This window comes from Suricata suricatta, chromosome 17 (genome assembly GCF_006229205.1).
Source record: "Suricata suricatta isolate VVHF042 chromosome 17, meerkat_22Aug2017_6uvM2_HiC, whole genome shotgun sequence".
NCBI classification, from domain to species: domain Eukaryota; kingdom Metazoa; phylum Chordata; class Mammalia; order Carnivora; family Herpestidae; genus Suricata; species Suricata suricatta.
In genome coordinates, this window is record NC_043716.1 from 58,485,983 (window position 1) to 58,511,051 (window position 25,069).

Below are 25,069 nucleotides of genomic sequence, written 5' to 3' on the forward strand. Positions count from 1 at the left end.
CAAGCAGGCTCCAAGCTCTGAGCTGTCAGCACAGAGCCCGATGCGGGTCTCAAGCCCATGAACCATGAGATCATAGTCAGATGCTTAACTGACTGAGCCACCCTTGCACCTCAGGAGGGCACTTGGTCTGATGGGCACTGGTTGCTGTATGTAAGTGACAAATTGCTGAATTGTACTCCTGAAACCAATATTGCACTCTAAGTTAACTAAAATTTTAAAAAAGAAAAAAAGAGTGCATAGCTGACAATCTTTTCTGTATTAATAATAAATTTTAAAAAGCAAAATTTGATCAACACCACTATGGGAATGACTGAATTATGTTTCTACCCACTCTATAAAAAATGGTGTTTGGAGCATTTGGGAGGCTCAGTCAGTTGAGAGTGGGAGTCAGGCCATGATCTCTGAAGTGAGTTCCACCTCTGTTGTCAGGCTCTGCACTAAGCATGAAGTCTGCTCAAAATTCTCTCCAAATAAATACACAGATAGGGGCACCTGGGTGGCTCAGTCGGTTAAGCATCCCGCTTTGGCTCAGGTCATGATCTCGCAGTTCGTGGGTTCAAGCCCCGCCACGGGGCTCTTTGCTGACAGCTCAGAGCCTGGAGCTGCTTCAGGTTCTGTGTCTCCCTCTCTCTCTGACCCTCCCCTGGGGCTCATGCTGTCTCTGTCTCTCAAAAATAAATAAAAAAAACATTAAATAAACACACAAATAAAATGTTACCAAATCTTTCTTATCAAGAGGGAAAGACTGCATCAAAAAATTTAGGAGAAATATTTTTGAGAGGTGCGTCACACAGTTAATCAGTGAAATGTTTTATTAACTGTATAGTTTGTGGTATTTATCAGCTTTGCACAATGCGCGATTTGGCGTTACTACCTTTCTTACTCTGATCAACGCTCACTCTCATACCGAATTTTCCATTTTTCATAGAAAAGGTGCTCCAAAGGGCACAGGCTGGAGGCGCCACCATCCCGCGCTGCCCCCGCCTCCCGGACCCTGACCCGCCGGGGGCACCCTGGTGGCGGAGTCCGGGAAGGTAAGTCGCCACCGCCCAGCGAGGGTTAGAAGCATAAAGTGACGAGGGCCCTTTCCACGGCCTTAGCCGCGCCCCTGACCCTCACTACGCTGGCTCCGCCCCGCCCTCCAACCCCGCGCCCCTTGTCCCCCGCCCATGTCCTTCGCCACCCCGCCCCGCTAAGCTCCCTGGGAACGCGCACGCACTCGGCCTCTCCGCCCTCCGCAATCCTCACCGTGAGGTGCGCACGCGCGAACGTACGCGCACCCGCCAGGGGCGGGACGACAGCGCGAGGACGCCGCGAGGCCTTACGCACGGACACGTGACCGGCCGCCCACGTGACTGGCGGCTGCCGGGCTTAGCGCCTGCGGTGGAATTGAGCACTGGGAGCTGCTGAACCGGCGGACTCCCAATGTCCGCTGTCCTCTCCGCCCGCAGATGCCTAAAACGTGCCCGGCCTGCAGCTGGACGTGGCTTAGCATTGACGACCGGGACGTGCTCCTTGTCCACAACTGGGCGATGTTTGACGTCAGCCGCTTTGCTTCTGTGCCGTCGCGTGCAAGACCGTCCCTAGGAGACGGGCTCGGATGCCCCGTTCCAGGGCCACTGCTTCTGAGTGGTGGGGCACTGAACGGACAACAGTGTCCCGTGGGCGACGGCCGGCTGCCTGCCGCTGAACTGTAGGGCTCGCGGTTTGGCCCCGAGCGGTGGTGCCCGGGACGGTGGGTCCTGAACGGGAAACACGAGTCCGGGTCCGGAATTAGGATCTGTTCCGACGTGACCTTGCACGTCTCCTGCAGGGAAAGCATCAGTGAGGTCACCTGCCTTTCGGGTGGCCGGTTGTCGCCTCCTGTCCCCCCCCCCCCGCCCCCCCCCCCCCCCGCCAGTAGTGGGATTTACAGCTGACCACTAAAACATGTAAATAGGAGTCAGAGGGCAGGCGTGGTCCTCTTTGTCTAGCCTCGTTCCTTGTCCCTAGGCCGTTTTGGTTCGGAGTGAATCAGGCATCACTAGGATGGCTGAAGAAAGGATCTGACGGACATCTGTGGATTACCTTTGTCCATCTGATTGGGCCTTTCCTACAGTGGAGACTTTTTGACGAGCTTTCATGTGGAATGTGAATCTTGGCAAATTCTGGCCGCCTTCCAGGAAGTCCATCCACACACCTCATCAGCAAGGCTCTTGACACCGATCCTCCAATGTGATTTCATTGAGTCCCTGCTCTGGGGCATTGATGAGACGTGTTGCCCAGAGGGGCTGCCACTGTCTTCTCCCAGTGGCCACTTTTTCGTCTCTAATTGATATGCATGCCTGGATTTCATAAACACAGACAATATTCTTAGGACTTTTATGGTAGAGATGCAGGTTTACAGTATAGCCCTGTGGTGCATTTCAGGGATCCTCTTCCCCTGTGCCAACCACCAGCCAGTCTTGATGTTCTGAGCCAAGGGTCGCCCTGTGCTGGGTGCAGAAGTGTCTGCTAGCTAGCTTTGCCCAGCCCTTCACTTCAGGTCCTCCTTCACTCTCATCCTCCCTTCAATGCCCTTGGCAGTTGTGGTCATACATCTGATGCTATTATTTGTTCCCTACAGTTCCGGATGTCTTTTAAGTTTCCCCTCCAGACCCACAGCTCTCTCTTGTCTGAACCAACGGGAAACTGGAGGGCAAGAGGGCCAAAGGGCTGGGCTGCAGCCAATGGGAAGCACTGGCAAGGAGATTAGGGAAGGGGAAGAAAGGCTGGGTGCACCTTCCTGCCTGCACATGGGCTGACTCTCCCTGAGGCCACAGCTCCTGAGTGGAGCTCTGTCCACTTCAGCCATCCTAGGAGCTGTTCCGTAGGTGGGGTACTCTGCCTGCCCAGTGCAGTGGCTAGGGGTGGGGCCCTTACTATTCCTTTTAGCCTCCTTTAACCATATCCTTTGAGTATCCTGGCTGACACTCATAGTTTGACCTCAGCAGTTTCAGTGTCCGTTTCTCTTTCCTGATGCTTCTGTTGGCTTTCAAGAAGAGATCACCATCTACAATGGCAAATTCTGTAGATGGTTTTTACTTGAAAAGTTTCAGCATATAAGATTTTTTTTTTTTTACACGAAAAGGAGTGTTCTTGGGGGAACAATTCATACCTATTTGAAAGTGCAGGGTATTATTTTTTTTCAAATTATACAGCTGAACAGCAAGAGGTCATAACACTTAAAGCAGTTTTGTATTGGAGAAACAACTTTATTGGTCTCAGAAAAGTAGATCAAGAGAAGAAACAGAATGAAAATAAATTTATTCATAATCATGCAAATTAGAAGTCCTTTCCCAATGATGGGGAAAAACATTATTTTTGTTCCTTTCCAAAATCCAACCACCATCACTGCCGCACAGAACCTGCTGTCACTGGCAGAGACACGGACACTCTGGGCTATGAAGGTTGTGTTTCTTGTTTTTAACAGCAGAGAAGGACATCAACGCAGACATTTCTTTCCACAAGAAGTTGAAGGAGGGAAAGCAGAAGTCCACTTTTATTTGTAAGTGGGCACTTGCCTTGCCCTCTTCCAGTCCCTGTGGGAGCCTGCCATCCTCATCACCCTGGCCTGGAGGGGCTGTGACCATCAGACCTGTCACATCCAGGGCCTGGGCAGCTGGCACCAGGGGCAACAGAGTGGCGCACTGGAAGTGTGCTGGGCCCATAACCCAGGGGTTGATGGAGCGAAACCATCCTCTGCTACGTGCTCACCATTTCCTAGGGAGCAGCCCACAGACCTTGCTTGCTCTCCGTGTCCCCTTCCATCTCCCCGTCAGGACATGCAGGGCCTACAGCAGCAGCAGCAGCTGGTTCTGTGGTGTAATGGTCAGCACTCTGGACTCTGAATACAGTGATCTGAGTTCAAGTCTTGGTGGGACCTGCATGATTTTTTGGTCCCCTTTCCCTTTTGTGTCTTAATCCCCACTTTGGTGTCTCTCCCCCCAGTGCCCTCAGGCCAAGGGTAGCCCATGGCATCCCTGGTGTCTGGTTCCATGGTGTAATGGTCAGCACTTTGGACTCTGAATCCAGCGATCCAAGTTCAAATCTCGGTGGGACCTGCCTCACCTGTGGCCCTTGTGTGTCCTCCAGGTGCCAGGTGATGGGCAATGCAGCCCTCAGCAAGACAGCCTGGTGCCTCCCAGGCCAGCGTCTCTTCTTTTGAGCTCATGTGGGGATCTCTGGGTGCAGCCTCCATTCGACCCCACTGGTCCCTCCACAGTGACCGGTCACCTTTCCCTCGAATGTCCATGCACCCCCGATCCCATCCCTGCGCACTGCTGCCCGTGGCTTAGAGGACATGGTCTGGTTCAGGGGCCAGTCTGCTCTGAAAGCTCCGGTTCTCCCAGTCTGCCCTCAGGGTGCACAGGGGCCCAGGATTTTTCCTGCTTCCACTTGGGCACAAGCCTTTCCAGGGACCCTTGAGGTATGGACCTCTGAGTGGGGTGGTATGGGTGGCCCACCAGGGCTCCTGCTCTCTCCCCAGAGGGAACATGTTAGAGATTTCCTGATCTCTGCTATTCTTAACGTGTGCTTCATCTCTCCAGCTTGCCTTTAAAAAATGGAGACCAAAAGGGGCTCATACCTGGTCACTGCCAGGAAACGCAAATTCTTTTCATTATTAGAGCAGATCTACTAGTCCTGAGTTAAGGGCCAGGGGCCTACCTCCGTGTCTCCTTCCCACATGACCTTGGCAAGACCCTGTCAGACGTCAGCCTCCTTGTTTATACATGAGGGGAGCAGGACGAGTCAGTCCTCGGGTCCGTCACAGCTCTGCCACACAGATTTGATTTCAGTCCTGCCTCTGCTAGCCACAGGCCCCAGGGCTCAACCTCCCCCCTTATTCCTGTTCCCCGCTTGTCTTTGTGCAAATGGGCTCATGACTGGTTTGGGGCCTGAGCAAGAGCCCCAGAAAAGCCTAGCTCCCCCCATTTGCTCATGGATCATGATAAGGTCCTACTGTGAGGACTCCTTGGTGACGTGGCTGTAGAGATTTCCTTATTTGTGCATAAAAAATCTGTTTTAACTGCTCTACCTGTTCCTGACTGGGAACAAAGGGAATGCCTGAGGGAAAGGAGGTGGCACTGTAAACACCAAGTTTGGGCCCCTGATGTGAGGGAGCCCACGTTTGGTGGCCAAGTGGCCTCAGTCAAGTAAGCTGCCTGTGGGGCACATGCCCCTCACCTGCAACATCTGGCCTGGCCTCCATGTGAAGATCCAGTCTTCCCACTGCAGGCAAGTGTCCCGAAGCCAGATGCTCAGCTTTGGGCAGCAGCTGAGGTCAGAGAACACCGTTATGTCAGCGGCACAGGGACCAGCACACAGGCAGTGCCCCTGCTCCATACCCTAGGCCAACATCAAACATGGTGTAGACATGGCTGAGTTCCAGTCCACACTCCAGCAGAGCTGAGGCCGAAGGACCAGGGTCTATGCTGGCTGGGATCGGCCCAACCACTAAGGCCAGGTGGAAATGCAATGGAAAAATCTGGGCTCTGCAGGGCTCTGGAGAGCAGAGCTGTTCAGGACAGCCACCGTGCATGCAAACCTGCCGGCCACAGTCCACGGAAGGCACTAGCAGTCCCCCAGCTAATGCCTGTAGAGCGGCTCCAGGGGTGCCGTGAATCTGGACTTACTCTGCCCTTCTCCTCATGCTGGGACCCACCAGTGCCCACCACACATCCGTGCCCCAGCCCAGCTTGACTGTGGGACCGCCCCCTCTTCTCTGCATGTAGGGCTGGAGTTAGGACGAACATGGCCATAACCCCACGATGTGGGGCGGATGAGACCCCACACCTCGAGTGATCACCCCCAGTCTGTCACCCTGCGCCCTGGCAGCCAGGGGCCTTTGCTGTAGTTGGAAGAGACTGCTTTTGAAGCTAGAGACAGAGGACTGAGCTCCCGCCCGGGGCCTGCTGCCGGGCAGGGAAGCACACGACGCGAGGGGGCATGCCGCCTGGGAGCCGCTGAGGTCTCCGGCAGGGAGGAGCCTGCCTCCCACGCTCTCCACACTCAGACACGTTCTGCAACTGTTTATTCCATAGTTACCCTGGAGGATGAAACCCGAGTATGAACAGACTGAAAGGAAAAATGTGCAGTTTCACACACTATCCCGCTATTAACCTGGACAGGTCTATGGGTACGATACGATACGGAGCACGATGAGGGAAATGGAGCCCGCCCGGAATGGGCCCGCGGCATGGAGGGCTCACGAGGGTCATCACTCGTGTTAACCAAATCCAAGTGCTTTGAAAATCTAAACTGAGGCATTTGCAGAGGTCTTCCTGTGGAGGATGAGCCCAGATGTGATGCGCCGGGTCTGGAGATTTCTGGCTGCTCGCTAGCCCTTGTTTGTATCGTGGTAAACTGCATCATGTTCCTTCTTTCAGGTGCTCACAGGAGCGGCGTGGGCTGCAGGATGACCGTCCCTCAAGCAGCAAAGGGCGGGGTGAGGCTGTCCCCTGCTAACCCCGCCAGGGAGGGACTGAGGTGGCTGCCTCCCGCTCACACACCCTGGCTTGAGCGGGGCAGCCAGTCTGTCCTCCATCTTTCTGTCCCCCTTGCCAGGCCTCCCAGGCCGGCCTTGAGGCTCAGTGTAAAAGTACAAGTCTGGGGCCCCCTGATTGGGGTCTGGTCCCAGGAGGGAGCTGCTACCATCTGTGACAACCACGGCGGCAAGGAGCGTGGCCTACGCCATCAGAACATCTGGAAAGCCAGCTTCGTACATGAGCCCCCGATTCTGAAAGGATGCAATTTATTCACGTTCTGACGTTTTCAGGAGTAACGTGAGTGGGTAAAGTAAAAGCCAAGTGGGGCAGACCGTGGACCGTGGCCCCACCACCCCACAGCCTACCCGCCTTCTGTCTTTATTTCCACATCAAATTGCTCTGAGGCAAATGAATCTGGACTTCTGGGGTCTTAGCTCTTCACATGACACTTTTGAGATTTTTTTGTTGAAGGCTAAAAGATAGTGGTCTGTCTCTATTTTTGTTCTTTGGGATATTTTTCAGTCTTAAGATAAAAGTATATTAAATTGGGGCAATCCTTTTCCTGTGTTAAAATATGCCAGTCGCACATGTTATGAAGATAGCACCACGTCGGACCGAGGGAGGGAGCCACCAACACACAGGAGGAAAGAGCTCCAGAAAGCACAGGAACGACTGAGGGGCAGAGCGGCCTTCTCCCAGTGGTTCCCTCCCTGGGCAGCTGGCGGGGCCACCTCCTTGCCCACCTTCACCACTTGATGTCTCGGCTGGCAGCAGGGAGCCCTGGGCCCTGGTACACGGTGTGCAGGGCCTCCTGGACTCTGGGGGAGTCGGCCCCATCCAGCCACTCCTGGTACAGCTCCTGAACGTGGGTGCTGCTCTCGGGGGGCCGCACGGGGACGTCCGCGTACTTGCCCTCCATCTGCCGCAGCAGCTCCTTGTCTGTGCGCCCATCCTCCGCCTGGGCTTGACCTCTGCCGTTCAGACACCCTGAAAGATGAGCAGGGGGCTTATGCTTTTCCTCCTCCGCGTCAAAGGGGGCAGCTCCAGAGCAGAAGAGGAGCGACGGCCATGTGCGCATCCTGCGGCCAGAGCCTGGAGCTGGACCCTGGACGTGTGGGGCCCCTGACTCTCAAGAACACCAGGTTATGGGCTCACAGCCCCGGATGCTTCCTATTCTAACCTACTTACGCTACCCAGGAAACGATTTTTACCTAAAACCGAATAACTTGCCAATCTTTAGAACTGGATGGCTACGTATGTGTATTTGGACTTCTGGTTTCTCTTGAGAGTCATCAGAACCAGAAGAGCATGACAATTGCTGATGGGCAGCCACGCCACTGCTGTCTCGTAAAGCCTCCAAGCGCTGGTCACCACCTGGTGGCACCAGGGAGGGGACAGGAACCCGTGGCCTGCACAGAAGCCCACATACCCAAGTACCACAGGCTGGATAAAGGGTGTGCCTCCCACGTACGCATGCTGCTTACCCCCAGATGTATTAGATGATGTCATGATTTATACGATTACATCCATTTAAGAGAATCTGGAGCAAATCTCCCCCCTGGTCAAGTACCTTTCCACCTATCCCTTGGCAGTACCCAGCAGCTGCACTTTTGACCTCAAATCTCAGAGATGCTCAGCCAGGGAGAGGACCCTGCCCATTCTCCCACAGTCTGCTCCTCTCCTCAGATCCCAGCCCGGGTCCTGTGCCCCCTCCTCACCCTCACCTGTCTGCTCCTCTGTGCCCTCAGGTGCCCTCCCCAGATGCTGGTGGGTTTTCACCAGCACCCCGGCTGTGCCTCCTCTCTGCAGGGAAGTTCGAACCTTCTGGGCCTTCCCCACTCAGGGCACAGGTGGTCCCGCCTCCACACGGAGGCCACAGGATCCTCTCCCCCGACACCCACACGCGGTACACCAGCAAGTCCGTGGCCTCTGCTGTGGGACCCTTGTCCTGGTCCCTCTTGTTGGCCTGTTTCTCACATCCCTCAGGGACAGAACCTGGCTGCAGGTGGGGCCTCTGGAACCGAGAGCAGGCTCTCCTCTGGTGCCACTCAAGGTGCCACTCTTCTCTGGGACTGTGTCCCAGGGCTTTTCTAATCGGACATCTGGCTTTTCTCCTCTGTGGTGAGGGAAGGACAGGGACCACTGTGTCAACCAGCAGGGCAGCGTCCACAGCCCCATGAGGCTGTCTGTCAGAGTTGAGAGAGGCTTGGGGTGGCCCACATGGGCCTGTTTCCTCAGGGGCTGTGGGCAGAGCCCCTGTGACTTACCCCCGGCACAGGCAAGCACTTCCACAAAGTGGTATGGGAACTTGCCCTTCTTCAGTTTCAGAACCACATTCTGGATGTTTCGAAAGCCATACGCAGCAGCGAAGCGTAAAAGAACCTCCCCATTCTTTTCAAGGGTGACCTCCTGGAAGTCTTTGTTCCTGTAAAGCGAACAGAATAGATTTTCATCTACAGAGTCCTTCCTCTGTGGCTTGACAGTCATTTTCAAATCTAAGTTTAAAATGTTAGCAAAATGAAAAATCTGTGAACAAACCCAAAGGCGGCTTTTTGATCTTGGCTGTTCTAAATCCTATACCTAGGACAGCCCCCGACCCCAACACACACACACGCACGCACGCACGCACGCACGCACAGCTGGCTTTGGGCCGTTTGCCCTGGACAGCAGTGCTGACCGAGCAGGCAGACCTCAGGGTGCGGTAGGTGACCTCCCCCACGTCCTCGTCAAACAGTTGCTTGGCCGCGTGTCTGAAGACGTGCGCCAGGTACCCATCAGAGCTGGCTCCGTCATGGCGCCTCATCTCCTCCTCGTTCAGGCCTCCAAACCTTCCCAGGGACGAAGAGCAACAGCAAGATTAAGTCAAACTTCCGAAGTCTTAGGATCCCCACTAAGAGAGGAATCCTGTACAGGCATCTGTACTTTGGGGCGACAATCTCACGTTACTGAGTTTTAGTGATCAGCACAAATGCCACCTGCAGCCTTGGAAGATAAAGCAGCAGGCGGAGCCCCACACAGTGCACCTGCATCAGATGTGCCGCCCCCCCCCCACGCCCCGAACCCTGACACTTGGGGACAGAGCTGGGAATCTCTGGGCCACTTGGGAGCGTGTGCATGTACCCCAGCGGAGGCAGGTGACAAGTACAGGCTCTGGCCGTAGACGCTGCAGCCAGCTGTCTAAACTCTGTAAACCTCAGGACAACCTTCAATAAAAGGGCCTCGCCTGCGTGGAGCCCAAGGGAGCCACTCTTCCCGAGAGGTGACCCAGCCTCGGGCAGGTCCAGAGGCTCAATGTCGGGAACACAAGAAGTTCAGAAATGGAGCTGGCATGTAAATATCACCATGGAAGCTCACCCCACCTCCAGGGGCATCTCTCACCAGGCCCCGCCCTCATCCCAGGGAAGAGCTGGGAAGAGTGGGTTGTGGTGAGGGCTGAGCGGCAACACAGGAAGTGTCAACGCAGGTCAGAGGCCCCTGAACCCCATCCCCTGGCTGCATGTGGCCTCACACAGGAGGCTCCCGCTGCAAGGTGTCCCTCCCTACAAAATTCACTTACAGAGTGTCAACCGCTGCGTCTTTTGCCACGAGGTCGCTTTGCTCCATTATCTGAATGATTTCACCTGCAGACAAGGAAGGGGCGTGAGGCACCGCGCAAGCCCTCCTCAGGAGCTGTTTCTGGAATCCTCTCCCTCACCAGAAACCCTGTTAAGGTGATCCTGGGCACTGTCACTCTCAGAGCCCAGCTCTAGTGTAATGTAATACTAATAAAATTAAAAACTCTGATAAAGCGTGAAAGAAGAGTCCAATTCCTCCTCCTGCCCTTGATATGAGGGATTTTACAATCTCTCCACATTTCTGTTTCTGAAGCAGAAACTCTTTGCACACGGCCTCCTGTGGACAGATGACAGAGACACAGGGGATGCGTTTACATGGCATCTGGTTGTGCGCAAAGAGATGAGCTGAGAATCGGAACCACCTCCTCCTTCCCTCCACACAACGGGCCCCAGAAGCCTTTGCCGGAAACAGCTAACGTTTCCATCAGCCGCCGTGGTGTCACGTGCGCACGAGAGGACTCAGTGTCTGAGAACGACAGTCAAAGTGACTCTGCGTTGCAGGAAAACCCACCATGTACCAGGTAAGTAGACGCCCTCGGTCCCCTTCTCTGGGTGCTCGGACCATCCTGTCTCCTTCCCCCTGGGGCATGGGGGTTCTCATGCTGGAATTTCAGCTTAGGGGACCCACGTCTGGGAGTCACTGACCCCTGAGAACCAGCCTAAAGTACACCCACGTAGGTTCAGCAGACGTAAGCCGCACCCCCACCCTCACTGCGATGTTTACGGAAGGGTCCTGGAGGACACCGGGACCCGCCCCCACCCCGGCACACAGGCTAGAGCAGGCCCAGGGCGCTGGGTCCCTGCAGGTCCCCGCTCTGTCTCAGGGCGCAGGTTTGGTTTGTCCGCAGAGCCTCTGGGCTCACACACGACTTTTCCATGCTGCGTGAGCGCTGCCCCTCTCCACTTTCCCACAGTCCGGCCCTCGGTGGGCCTGTTGTGACTTCAGAGGATAACTGGCCAGAGGCCCCAAGAGTCCCCAGTTCTGCCCCCCACCTCACCTGAGGTTAGCACGCAGTCAGCACCCCGGGAGCCGTGTGAAGCTGTGGGAACATCTTCTCGAAGGGCCTCCAGTTTCCTATCGTAGCAAGGGGCCACGAGAACATGGAAAATCTTGTCTGGGGACAGGTTCTGGGAAGAGAGAGCAGGCCCAGGTCAGGGCTGTGGGAAGTAAGGGGAGCTGCATGCTGGTGCCCACAACACCCACTGGGTGCTTCCTCAGACCAGGTTCTGACCTTTGCCTGACTCCCAGCTGCACAGACAGACCATGCCCTGGAGACCCAGGTGGTGTCACCCAAAGCCTATAAGGCCCTTGGAAAAGCTGTGGAAAGCGGAACCTGTTTCCCCCTAAACCTGTGCATACGGTGACCATACATGATTAGGAAAAAGCTACTGCTAGACGGTTGCTGAACGGCCGGCTGGTTTACCTCGGGACTTTCTGGAAACTGCCCAAGTGACACCTATCCAAGCTACCTCTCTGGTGTCTACGGCTGACCTGGAATTGGTAGCCATACCAGGAACAGGCAGTTGGTACCCGACCTTGGTGGAGAGGCCTCGGTGGAAAGACCCTCCTCGGGCCAGAGTCTGAGGAGGATGCCTGGCCGGCCTGCAGCAGGCCCACGGACCGGGAAACTCCTGGACTCCCCCAAACAGTGGGAGTGGGGCAGTCCCATAGTTCATCTTTCTGTCCCCAAAGTGAACACATACACCTGATATCACATTTACGATTCACAAACTGTGGTGATGTTAGGAGCAAGGCAGTGAAAAGGGAACATACCCACCACTAAATTAACGAGGATGCCAAAAGCATGTGGCTTCCTGACACTGGCTGTGAGTCTGGGCGGTTCCTAGTTTCTCCGTGTTCTCCAGTTCCTACAGGGACCTTGCTGGTTCCCTGGAGAGCTGCCTACTCTGACTGAGGACCATGGGGGCTCTGGCAGCTGGAGAGCAGGCCACAGGAGGGGCCACATCGTGGGTGGCATGGGAACGGCAGGACTTCCAAGAGGACCCAGGCCTGGCCTCTGCCGGGCTCCTCCGGTGGCCCTGGACGGCATGCAGGGGTTCTGAATGGGAGGGACAGCACAGGGACCAGCTGAAGATGGGGCGCCATCCACGGTGGGGGACCTGGGGCAGCTGAGGCAAGTGGGATGGCCTTCAGGAGCCTGGCTGGGAGATTTCCCATCACGCGAGGGCAGAAGCGGCTAAGAGTCAGACTGATGCTCGCTGTGGTCTGGGGCACAGGCCAGGGGCTCCCCTTAGCAGGATGGGCAGCATTTCTACTCGGCTTGGGTTGGAGACCACCCTGGTTGCGCATGGTGGGAACACTCCCCCCATCTCCTGGCCCACGCGCTGCCCTCTGGGAGAAGGATGGCTTACCTGCCGTCTGGCGAAGTAATCCTTCACCAGAGAGCCCATGATCTGCTGGGGAGACTTGGCGGTGCAGAGGTGGGGGGTGACAGGGTGACCCAGCACCCGCTCCGCATATCGGACCCAGCCTGGGGAGAGAACAGGCCCCCCATCAGCTCCTCACAGTGGCTTCCTCCTGCTTTTGGTCACACATGAGGAATTTTTGGAGCTCCCAGACCCCGTCACTTGGGGTAAAGCCAGACATCTACTCTGACCTCCCTAGGAGCTCATGGCAGATCCCCAGCCACGTGCCCCCTGGGAGCCCCAGCTGCATGTGCCCTGAACGGGAAGATGGCCCTGTCAGCCTGGCCACAGACGATGGAGTAGAAGGAGGTGAAAACTGGCATAGCGGGTCCCCCAGAAGAGAACGAGCTTAGAGAAGCAGCCGCGTGGCAGTGTCCCAGGGTGCTGGCCCTGCTCTGCCACACGGCCACAGCGCTGTCCTTGCCGCCGGTCCTGCTCAGAAAGAGCATCAGCCACAAAGCCCACCCTGCTTTGCTCACTTGTTGGAAATGAACAGGCAACAACTGCTCACTTTTCAGGGCAAGGACATAAGAGGATTGCACATGCCCCAGAGACAGCATGAGACCGCATACTTGCTGTCCACCTGCTATGTGCCCAGCATGGTACCAAGCATTTCCCAAGTGGCTGATGGTCACTGTGCTCTCGGAGGTTACCCTCCTGCTATCGTTTCCAGGGGTGACAGGAGTCAGAGAGGTCAGTAGCTCGCATCCTTCTCCCGTCGGGCACAGCCTGGTGAGAGGCCTGCTGACCCCAGCCGGGCATGCGCACCACAGCACACAGAGGCACAGAAGCCTGGCGATGAGCTGCTCGTCAGACCCTGGGGACAGCTGACCATTGCCCTGTGACCACCCCTGGCAGGGAGGAGCGGCAGGCACCAGTTGATAGGACAATCCCATCTGAACAAACTCAAACCTCTGCCATCACCTACAGGACGGGAAATGTCTGCAGTGGCCCCCAGAAACCCCAGGAGAAGGGGGCCCTGGAGGATGGCTCTCTTCACCCCAGCCTCCAAGCATCCAAGATGAAAAACTACCAAACACAGTGGCACCTTTGGGGGCCCAAGGCCCTGCCCCCGGGCTCAGTGCCAAGGCCAGCAGCTCGAGAAACAGATCCCAGGCAGGTGGCATCCCTGGGCTGCAGGCAAGCTGCTGGGTGCTGGCCAGAGGCGCCTCATGACATCAGGCAGAACACCAGGAAGTAAAGGCCAGGGCTCACGGAGGATGCCCAGCCTGGGGGGAAGAAGGCCGAGCAGGGACAGAGAGGAGGAAGCAGGGTCCCAGGCCCCACGGCTTTCTGCATCTGAAACCAGACAGGCTAGCTTTTCCGGAGTCTCCTTTCATCTCCCCAGAAGACAACGCAACAGAGAAGCTACTGCTGGCTTCACAGCAGCACCCGTGTCCTACCCTGGGTGCTGGCACTTTCCTCGTCAGACCACAGACGAGATGGGACAAGGGGATGTACTCGGAGAAGTGATCTGCAGATATTCTGCTGGGCGCTGGGCAAAGGTACGCCCAGCAGAAGGCTGTGGGCAGCAAGGGCACCCCAGGACCTGGGAGTCCCGCGAACCAGCACAGGGCCCCTCGCGATCCCGATTCTATCTGCCACATCATATCACCTGACCTTGATGTTGCTTCAATTTCTTCACCTTGTCACAGGGAAGCATAAATGACAATGCTAGTCATAGAAAAGAATTAGTTTTAAACCAAACCTCGCCTCCTCTCCCTGAATTTGAGAGGCGGTATGAAGCTGAACAGCTTATAGTTCTGACACACTTTGGTAGAAAGAACTCCAAAAGGAAAAGTGCATCATTATCTAGGAAGAATATTCTAGAAGCTCCAAACCTACACATAAAGAGACATGAACAGCTTGAAACCCTGAATGCAGCAAATATCAGGCCGGATGGGGGCTGGGGGCTGGTCTGCATCAGTCAGTGGCCGAGTGAGGGGGGCTTGGATGGACCTGCTGGGGACCCAGGACCTCTGACCTCACCCACCTCCTCTCTTGCTCCCAATGCAGACCCACAAGAAACATTGCCACAGGCCAACGGAGGCACAGCAGCTGGCTCTGGGTGCTCACCCGGACAGGCGGAGCTGAGCATGGGTAACGCGGGCTCCCCCTCACTGTGCTGGCGGTAGCGATGCACAAATTCCTTCTGACTCTCCAGGATGCTGAAGTCCGCAGCGATTGTCGTATCAAAGACATAGTGCACCCCTGCAAGAAAGAGGGGAGCGTGTAGCTTCTCTTGCCCTGCAAAAGGCTGAGGCCTGAAGATCAGACTCCACAGCACCCCTGCACTATCTCCCTCACTCCCACTCCCGTTCCAGCACAGACAGCAGAAGTCCAGGACTGTGCCTTAACTTCTCCCTGAAACAATAATCACACATCACTTTTCACGATAACCTGTGTGTGTTTTCTCTCTACATCTGCATAAACACTTCATGGTAGCCCATAAAAGTAACAGAATATTCCAGATACCAGCACCACTCTCTTTCAATCAGTGGTTAAATTTCAGTCTGTGATGATCCGTAATATCTTGAAAATAAACGAGTAAATTGGCAGACCCTATCTTTCTGACAGCTATAATCATTTTGCTGATTTGTTTCTATCCTTTTTTTCTTTTCTCAGCTATCTTTCTAAAATAAAATTTCTTAATAATGGCACATAAGCATGACACAAAAGAACACAGTTTTAATTACAACAAAGTTAAAAGAACTTTAATATCTGCAGCTAATCTAAATCTTAAAAGCAAACGGTTATTCTTATAAAAAGAGACATTATAAAGATAAGCATCATCTTACCGTTTAAAGTATTACCTTAAATGAGTTTCACTACAAACATATTTTTGAACATGTAATGCCCAATATTTTCTTTTCAAAAATTTCCCCGCAAGTGGTGCCTGGGTGGCTCAGTTAGTTGAGTGTCCAACTTTGGCTCAAGTCATGATCTTGAGGTTCGTGGGTTCGAGCCCTTTATTTGGCTCTGTGCTGACAGCTCGCAGCCTGGAGCCTGCTTCTGATTCTGCGTCTCCCTCTCTCCCCCTCCCCTGCTTGCACTCTGTCTCTCTCAAAAAAAGAATTCTCCCACAAGTGGTGCCGCCTGGGTGGCCGTCAGTTAAGCAACCCACTCTTGATGTTGGCTCAGGTCATGATCTCGTGGCTCGTAAGGTGGAGTTCCATGTTGGGTTCTGCACTGACAATATGAAGCCTGCCCCTCCCCCGATCAGGCTCTAAATCTCTCTCAAATTAAATAAATAAACTTAAAAAAAAGTTTACCCCCAAAATAGGTCCTTTCCCCATGAGAAGAGAGAGTATGTAAGGACTCTGGTCTTTGATAAGGCTGAGCTGACCTGAGCGTTCTCAGACCACAAGCGTGAAAGAGTAACTAAATCCAGGCTCGCAGCCGGGCCCTATTTGACAGTGGGCAGTGCTCAAGGGACCCCAGGCCACACCCAGTGCTCTAAGGGGATGGCCGTCTCTATTCTGAGTGGCACCTTATTTTATTAGGAACCCCCCTGCGCTTCCGTCTTTCAAAGCCAGTTCAGAAAACCAGAAACTCATGTTGGCTAACAGCCCCAGTTGCTGTCTCCTGAGCCGACTGGGTGGTCATGTGCATGAGGACACATGGGGTGACAAACGCTCCTCGGGGGCTGGGGGAGAGCCGGGGTTGGGCAGCTCCGGTCCAACAACAGCGGACAACACAGGAGCCTTCTTACTGCTCCTTCGGACAGTACGATTCTAGCTTGTTCACGTCGGAGCGCTTAACCATGTCGGAGGGGGCCTATCTGCCTTTCTTGTGCACGGGACACAACCCAGTCCCTCCCCGCTCTGCTCTTCGGAGCGCACCCTGGGAACTCTGCAGAAGGGACGCTCTATCAAACGCGTGGGCCCCGGGAACCGGGACGAGACCACTCTCCCCAGCAAGCGCCGGAACCTCCGACGTGTCCCTGGCCACCCCATCCCTTGCCGCTCCTGGAGGGCCAGCCGCAGGCGTCGCGGAACACCTGTCTGCACAGCGAGAGGGGAGGGGTGCCCGCAGGGTCTCCTCCCACATTTCTTGAGGTGCTCCAGAGGCCCTGGTCTATGCTGTGCCCCTTCAAGCTGAACTTGGAGGCCCCAAGGGCAGCTCTAAACTGGCATCAGAAACGCACAAACAATATCAAGGAGCCTCACCAAGACTTTTAAGGAAGCCGCAGAGTCTTCTGGATGCATCCGTCACGCTGAGGCGGAATTTGGCAGCAAAGTAAGGCAGAGACTGAGGACACACCGACACTACCAGCACCTTGTGCTGTGAGGTATCACATTTCTGGAAGAAACACAGTAGAATGTTATTCGTGTGGGTGAGGACAAAAAGTAAAGTAAAATGCTATAATAAAAACAACAGAGCACACCGAATGTTGCAGATGTTCTGTGGAAAGACTCCTAAATACGCTACTAGCACGTATAATTAAGGAAACGGGAAAAAATTAGGGTTAAGGAGTATGACATCCGGGGACGCCTGGGTGGCTCAGTCTGTTAGGCATCTGACTCTTGATTTTGGCTCAGACCCTGCTGTCATGGTCATGAGATCAAGCCCCCTGCGGGGCTCTGTGCTGAACTCGGAGCCTGCTTGAGAGCCCCTCTCCCTCTGCCCCCTCGCCTGCTCTTTCTCAGGGAAAAGAAGTACAATCCTAAGAGATTTCATCGATTAGATTTTTTAATGTTTATTTTTTGAGCGGGAAAGAGAAAGAGAGTCACAAGCAGGCTCCATGCTGTCCCACAAACTGTAAGACCACGACTTGAGCTGAAATCAAGTCAGATGTTTAACAGACTGAGCCCCCCAGGAGCCCCTGCCAATGATAACTTTTACGTCTTCTAACCCACACGACTCCGATTTCTTCTGATTGTGTCTAGGACCTTTAACTCAATCTCTGATAACAGCAATGATAAAAGGTAGTAATATCTCGATTCAGACCTCAGTGGAAATGCTTTTAAAGTTGTACTATTAAATAGATGTTTGCAGAAATTTCTGGTAGAGACCCATAGCAGTCAGTATTTCAGTTACACAAAATGGGTCCCCAACTCACTGGCATAAATCATAAGGAAAAGGGTATTTTGTGAAACTGGAAGTATGTTCTGGGCTCTTGAGCCAGCCACCCGAGCTGTTGTTAGGGACACAGCAGTTTCAGGAGTTCAAGCCCTGACTCGAGCTCTGTGCCGACAGCGTGCAGCCTGCTTGGGTTTCTCTCTTTCTCTCTCTGCCCCTCCCCTACTCATGCTCTGTCTGCGTCTCTCAAAATAAACTTAAAAAAAAAAGTTATCATTGGTGGACAACACACCTAGAAAATTAGAAGTAATCTAGGAAACTAGGAGAGTATCAAGCTTACAAAATAGCTACATACAAAAGATACATGAAAACCAGCAGCCTTCCACATCAACAAAAATCAGTATTACAGAATTTAATAGAATAAGATGCAGTACACGTAACAAACCACCACAGAGCCCCAGTCACACCAAGAACAAGTTATAGTTGCAGAGAACAGACAGACTCAACAAAAACACACAGCCTAACCGGAGACACAAACCATGATCATGGACGAAAAGACTATTCAGTAAAACACAAACTTCCCTGCATGAACCTATCAACTCAATGCAACGCACGTCCAAGTCCCAGTTAACACCCAATAGTGCGAAGTCAGCCAAGAAAGGTGAGAACGCAGAACAAAGGGAAGGATGGGGCCCGTTAAAATAGAACCTAATCCCGTACGTACATCTTGCAGTACGGAAGGCCTTCTTGTGACAACTCGAATTAACAGCTAGAGAGGAGTGAGTGCTCTGCACTGCTCCAGAAGTGCGGTGACTCGAGCGTGACAGGAGTGTGCAGACACACGGAGTGACGAGCTCAGGCCGGGAGGCAACAGCTGTGCCATGTAAGCCGGGGCTCGGGGTGCTGCGAGGGGATCAGGCGACTGCTGACTCTGGACTGGTCTATGCGAGGGGACTGCCCTCCAAGCTGTTAAGCGGCTGGAGGCTGCATGTGGTCTCGAACTAACAGAGCCATGAACAGCTGGCACATGAACACATTACAGCTCTCCCGCCTCACTAATGATCGAGAAAACGCATATGGGGCTTTCTAGTGATCACACTGGAGTTTGAGAGCAGGTGTGGTCAGGACAGCGGGACGTGGGTGCTCTCACTGATCACGGTGGGAGCAGGAAGGGAGACGGCCAGTGTTAAGGGCATTCTGGCAAAAAGCACTGCCACTACAGAGTTAGAAGCCCGCTGTTTTGTAGAATGTGCAGGCGGGGGGGGGGGCAGGGGGATGGGACTCAGCTTCGTCATAAGTGAGCCTAGTCTGTTCAGTGTAATAAGACAGCTGAAGCCGCTTTGCTCAGAGGACAAGGGAGAGCCCGCGGGACGGGCAAGCGCCGTGACCGGGCTGACAGGGCGAGGTCTCCTGGCTCAGAGTCCATCCGATGCCCGAGCACGGGCCTCCCAGGGAGCCGAATGCAGGGAAGGGAACGGACAGACACCATGCTGACAACCTATCCGAAAATGTAACCTAAAAATGCTGAAGGACACACCCAGGAACATGCCACAGGGGTGGCAAACATGCAGACACCACTTTGCTCCTCCTGGCCTCTGCCTCCCTCGGGCACAGTGCAGACCGCCGCGACGGCCGCAGGCGCAGGGCCGTGTGGGACCGTGCTTCCTGACAAGTTCTGGGAGCGAGGGGCAGACCCAGGTGTGCCATCCAGCCCCTCAGGCTCCCCAGCCCTTCCTTTCACCTGTCTTCCTGTCAGGAAAGCCACTGCTCACAGTCGAGTGACACAGGTCTACAGGGAGGCTGAGGGACCACAGCACTGCCCCAGCCTGACGAGCCCATCACACCAGAACCCCGCCTCTGCGAACAGACCAGGGACCTCGCCTCATTCCACGTCAGAGAGGGACCGTGTCCCTGGGTGGAGATCGTTCTGGCTGTTGGTGGGGTCTGGAGGGGATGGAGTCAGGCAAGGGACACAGGGCCAGGCCAGACCATGTGTCCTGTGCCCCGGCAGGGGCCTCCACGGCTCACCCCCACTGGCCTCCTTGGGGCCGCAGCACCGGCACGTGCCCCAGAAGCCCTACCTTATTAAGGTTCAGAACTCGAAAGAAGTCCTTGGCGTTCTGCTGGGAAACCTGGAGCCCTTCCTCCGCAGTCACACAGCTGTCACACGCCAGGCAGTCACTCAGAAATATCTTGGCATCAGCCAACTTATGGAATTCTCCCTTCTACAAAAGAAAGATGAGGTTTCGGTCTGATTTTTCAGTAAAAACTCTTAACACGTGCTTCTCTAGGGAGAGTGACAGCATGACACCAGCACAGGACATGGACCCCCTTGGACAACACAGAGCCAGGCCTGCAGCTCCAGGGGCTGGAGGAGCACAGAACATGTCACAGTGACACCAGGAAGACAAGCAGATGACAGTTGAGGGCAGGAACAGGATAGCACTGTTGTGAGGTGGGAAGAAATCTCCATTCCTGTGTCTTGGGAGCTGGCCTGGCCCTTCTCCTCCCTGGATCCTCTTCTGTGCTGCCCTGGAGAACTCCTGCTCTCAGCCTGCTCTGTGCCCGTGGGGAGAGCTCACTAGGGCCCATGGCTCCCCCATCAAAGCCTGCAGCCTGGCCTCAGGAAGTCCGAGTGGGGACCCAGAGTTTCCCCTTCTAACGTGCTCCCAGTGGGGCCAGAGCTGCCACTCCAAGGGTCTGGAGCCCATGGCCTGGCACACAGTTGGTGCCTAACTGATACTGCTGTGCTACACTGAGAATCCGGCCTCTCTGTGCCTGCAGGGGTATCCGTGAGCACGCTGTGCACTGTGCCCAGCAGGACTTCCTCCCTCCCAGTGCACCACCCAGTGCTTTCTGCAGAAGACTGCCCACCACTCTCTGGTCAGCTCCCCCACCCCCAATGCCTCTCGAGTCTTCACCTCCAGTGGGGCTGTGTCGCTGCCCCAGCTCCAGACTGCCATCCCACAGAAAGCTCAGAATCTGTGGCACCAGAAGGGCATTCTCCTTCCTGCGCTGCATCCTCTTTCCTGCTTTTGCCACTCTGGTGAGCCTGCCCAGGCCCAACCACCTGTCTCTCAGGTCCTTTCCTTCATTGTCCCCTACTCTAGTACCTTAAGCCACCTGTCTCCATCACCTGCCCCCAAACACACACATGATCCATCCCCTTACCCAGACACCCTCAATGCTCCCACTGCCCCTCCCCCAGAGCACTCTGTCCACACCTCCCTTGGGCCTGGAGAGTGCACCTCATCCCTGACCTGCTTATCGTAAGGGAATACCACCCACCGTGCTGGCAGGGCACCCTCTGAGGCTGTGCGCACACCTTATCTCCGCCTCACCACAGCTCTGGGAGAGCAGTAACTGGACTCCCCAGCTCACTGATAAGGAAACTGGGGTTCCCAGGGTTAGATGTCTCTCCGCAGTGATGTGGCCAGAGAGTGGGTGTGGGGAGCACCAGGCACGTCTTGCCTCTTCCACCTTTGCACCCTGGGTGCCATTCTCATCTGCTGCTTGCGAGCCCTATGGCCGCTGGACCACAGAGCAGTGCTGGGACGGGAGGGAAGAGATCAGTTCCTGTCGGGCCAGACATCAAAACTACAGAGAAGCCTGCTGCTCTTCCCCCCAAGCTGCCAGCTCCCGCTAGTGAAGTCGGCACCAGCACTTTCCAAGGGAAGAGCAAACTCCCCCTACCTAGTAAACAAAACATCACTGCTAGCTAAGGAGGATGTAAACACTCAGGGATGGAGTTCGAGAAGAAACCATTAGAAAAATAAACTTACAGGATCATGAGATTTGAATTATTTTATAAATTACCTACCTAAACTCCGATTTTACAGAATGAAGCTTTTCATTAAATAAAATTGGATATATAAATACTATACTTCTATTTCTAATAAACGATTAAAGAGGACATTTTTCTTTGTCCTTCGTGCAGCTTGCTTTGGCTCGGTGTTCTCAGAACACTGGCTCTTAGGCACTTCTGTCTCAAAGGGTCACGTGCCTCGGAATGACCAACCGCGTGTGTGTGGCCCTGGCAGGGCACCACTTCAGCACCTTCTTTCCTAGAGCACAATGCGCAGGGGACAGGAGCCCTCGAAGGGGACAAAGACGGCCACAGCGTGTTCACTACAGAATACGAAACTGAAAAATTACTTGCCTCTGCATGCTCATGGCCCAGACTTGGTACATCGATTGATGCATTCTCGTGGTCATCGGTTTTTGTTTTTTTACTACATTCCTTGAAAAGGCAAGGGAACATATAAAAGAACAACTTTTATTTTGACTTCCTGAATTTGAAAAGTTGCACATATTCTCTGCTCCATTCACCTCATGTGTAGAAGTCTTTTCTACAAAATAAAAGCGGCCATACTTGTGGACACACAGATGCAGACACACACACCTCCTCTATCTGTATCTGTATCCCTTGCAGTAACTGAGAACTAGAGCAACGTGGCCTTCCATCCACAGGTAAATCAACACCGACGGCCCGAACACACACTCTATTTAGAATACAATGAACTAGAACTGTGTGGGAAGCTCTGAAACCTGCTGTATAATGTTAGGTTGGAAAAAAAAAAAGTGTTGGAATATTTATATGATCCAATTTGTGGAAAAACAAACAAACAAAACCCATTCATGCTCTGAATGGCTAGGTTCCCAAAGCTTAGAAACAGGTGTGGAAGGCCCTCCCGGTTACCATGATTACGCGGGTGGTGAGGACCAGCCCTGACCTTCCTACATGACTGTACTGTTTTGTTGTTACTATAAGCATGTAAGTTGTAGAGAACCCTCTTCAAAAACATTTATCATGGTTTCAATCATCCACATCAAGAAACGTGCTTCTATGACTGTCCTGAGTGGTTGCAGAGGTTGGTCTATTTTTTGTTTTCTTTTTCCGGCCTCGAAGATATTTGCAAGCATGGACAAGTGCTCGGACAACTAGAAAGACGACCCCAACATGACCACAAATGTAACGTTAACTACAAGGTACCTGAAAACGTCACCTGACACGCTGTAGCTCCAGACCCCTGGCAACGTGCAGCGCCCGGAGCTTACCAACTACTCACACTCGCTTTCTAACCAGTTAATACCCGAGCTAATTCTTCCGGACACGCGACCAAGTGTGCGGGGTGACGCGGACGCAGAGGCGCCCGGAGCGGCAGATGTCGGGGACCGGGAGTGAGGACCGCGCAACGGCTAGCACCGCCGACTCTTGGGGCACCGGGGCTCCCGGATGCCCGCAGACGCAGGCAGTCCCCGACTCTCTGACCCGGAGCGGCCCGTCTCAGCCGGGCTGGTCTTTGACCCTTGACCCCAAGCAGACCCGACCCCGACCCGGGCAGCCCCCGACCCCCTGACCTCGAGTAGCTCAGACCCCCTGGTGTCTCCGGGCACCCACGCACCGACCCCCGACCCCGAGCGCGCGGGGCCCACCTTCCGCGTGCAGTGCTCACACTTCATCTGGAGCGGAGCAGGCGGAGGGCCAAGGTTCGGCCTGAAAGAGCACCAGGAGACGCGGTCACTGCCGCCTGCCGCCCGCCGCCCTTTGTTGTAGTTGCCCCCGGTTGGCCCCACCCCCGGCGTCTCCGCTCGGCCAATGAGAGTGCAGGGAAGAGACGGGCCTCATCACTACGCCAATAGAAGTGAGAAAAGGGCGGTGCGGCTCCCTCCCACACGGCTCCGCCTAGGCCAATGAGAGCGCCGGGAAGGGGCGGGCCTGACCCTAGAGCCAATCGGAGGGCGCGAGGGCGGGGTGCGGCGGACGCTGTGGAGGCCCGGCAAGTTCTCCGGCCCGTTTTGGAAGAGCGCAGGTCGGGGACAGTGTGGAGCAGACGCGCAGACCCTCCCTCTCTAGGAGTCGGCCTCGAGTTGTCCTGCGGCGCTGGGCCCGTCGGATCGGCTCACGCCTCGCGCCCGTTTCTAGCCTCGGTCGGGCCATCGCCATTGCCGCCCAGAGGCGCGTCACGTAGGCCGGGCCGGGTGGCAGTGCGCACGCGTGGGTGCGCACCACGTGGCGCCTTCGGAGAGCACGAAATTGGTTGTGAAGGGAGTTCCTCAGATGCTCTGGGCAGGTGTATGGATGGTCGGGCGCTTGCTTTACAAATAGAGAGCGGTTACTGTTACTGGGAGAAATGACTCCACCTGCGGGGCTAAAATGAAAATGTTTAACCCCTAATAATGAAAATAAACACTTTATAAAATCAATGTCTGCTCCATACAGGATGACCAGAAAAGAGAAGCATGCCTAGAAAGCTTCAATAGAGCATAGAAAAGGCAACTAGTGACCTTAAAAATAGAGTTGCCATTTTACCAGCAGAATGGGTTTAGTTGGGAATAGCAGAGAACTGCAATTGGGACCAAGCTGGCTACACCAAAACCATAATAGGCAAGTCTGGAAGCAAAAGAAAGAAGCACACGTTTATAGAGGAAAAAGGGGGTGTTTGCGGAAGCTTTTGAAAACAAAGTCCAGTGGCGTAAAAGCAGTGGCTTCTCAGCACTGAGCTTGACCGATTTTTCTGGCTGGGCTGTCCTGCTGCTGCGGTAGCTGGGGACCTGCAAGGTTCCTGCTAGGTCTCCAGGAGAGAACAGCGGTGGTAGACGGAGAGCGTCCCTGCCTGGCCCCAACCCAGCCTAAAGAGGGTTTCCTTGATTCCGTTTCAGAATTACAGCTTTTCACAAATACCTCTCTTAACTTAGGAGGTCTTTTTAAAAAATATATTTATTTTTGAGAGAGAAAGAAACAGTGTGAGTGGCGGAAGGAGACACAGAATCCGAAGCGGGCTCCAGGCGCTGAGCTGTCTGCAAAGAGCCCCGTGTGGGGCTCAAACCCACAAACAGATCATGACCTGAGCTGAAGTCACACGCTCAACCAACTGAGCCACCCAGGTGCCTCCAAACTGAGGAGGTCTTAATTGGCTCCCAGATTAACTGACTGCATTACTCAAATCTAGGTCAGCGCTTACCAGAAAACATATTCCTTCAATTTTAAGCATAAATGAGGATAATTTGAGGTTGTCATTTGTATATATTTCTCATTATTGTTTTAAAAACAACCACAATACCATTACCATGTGGGAAGAAAGAAAATTGCAATTACTTAATTCCATCAAATATGTATTGTCCAGGTTTCCCTAAGTCGAACTTTTTTTTTTTAGTTTCAATCAGGACCTAAATAAGATCTAATATATTCATTGACTTGTGTGTTTGTGTCTTTTTTTAAATCCTCTTTTAGAATAACTTGCAGCTTGCTTAGAAGTCACTAAGACACCACAGAGCGTTCCTGGTCTGAAGGCTCGTGTGTGCGTTTGAATTTGTAGGTCCCATCCACACCTTGCTTGCCCTCTCCTTGCATATTGCTGTAAAGGAATCTGGTGGTGTGGTAGTAGGGTTTCCAAGAATTGCTGCCTGCATCCTTGTGGAATCCTTTTGTAGATCCTTCTTGTCTGAGTTCCCAGTAAAGAAAGTTAGAATGTAACAGGATTCTGGCACTCAGAGTCG

The 25,069-nt window shown here is 54.1% G+C and overlaps 1 protein-coding gene and 1 non-coding gene across 4 annotated transcripts; one reads left to right on the plus strand and one right to left on the minus strand.

The window, feature by feature from the left end:
* Positions 1 to 4,010: 4,010 nt before the first annotated feature.
* TRNAQ-CUG lies at positions 4,011 to 4,082 on the plus strand. The gene has a single exon. It is a non-coding gene; the product is annotated as a tRNA-Gln (tRNA).
* A 1,953-nt stretch (positions 4,083 to 6,035) lies between these two features.
* Positions 6,036 to 23,134, minus strand: NARF (nuclear prelamin A recognition factor). 3 transcript variants are annotated; one of them, XM_029927700.1, is made up of 11 exons: positions 23,006 to 23,134; positions 21,729 to 21,809; positions 19,651 to 19,794; positions 16,717 to 16,849; positions 14,624 to 14,758; positions 12,494 to 12,612; positions 11,119 to 11,248; positions 10,063 to 10,126; positions 9,197 to 9,334; positions 8,774 to 8,931; positions 6,036 to 7,493 (listed from the first exon to the last, which is right to left on the minus strand). In XM_029927700.1, the coding sequence occupies exons 1-11, from the start codon at positions 23,030 to 23,032 to the stop codon at positions 7,252 to 7,254; spliced, it is 1,371 nt and encodes a 456-aa protein (XP_029783560.1). In that variant the 5' UTR covers positions 23,033 to 23,134; the 3' UTR covers positions 6,036 to 7,251. The 3 variants fall into 3 exon arrangements, with proteins under 3 accessions (XP_029783560.1, XP_029783561.1, XP_029783562.1); XM_029927701.1 differs by lacking the exon at positions 21,729 to 21,809; XM_029927702.1 differs by lacking the exon at positions 19,651 to 19,794.
* Positions 23,135 to 25,069: the final 1,935 nt, after the last annotated feature.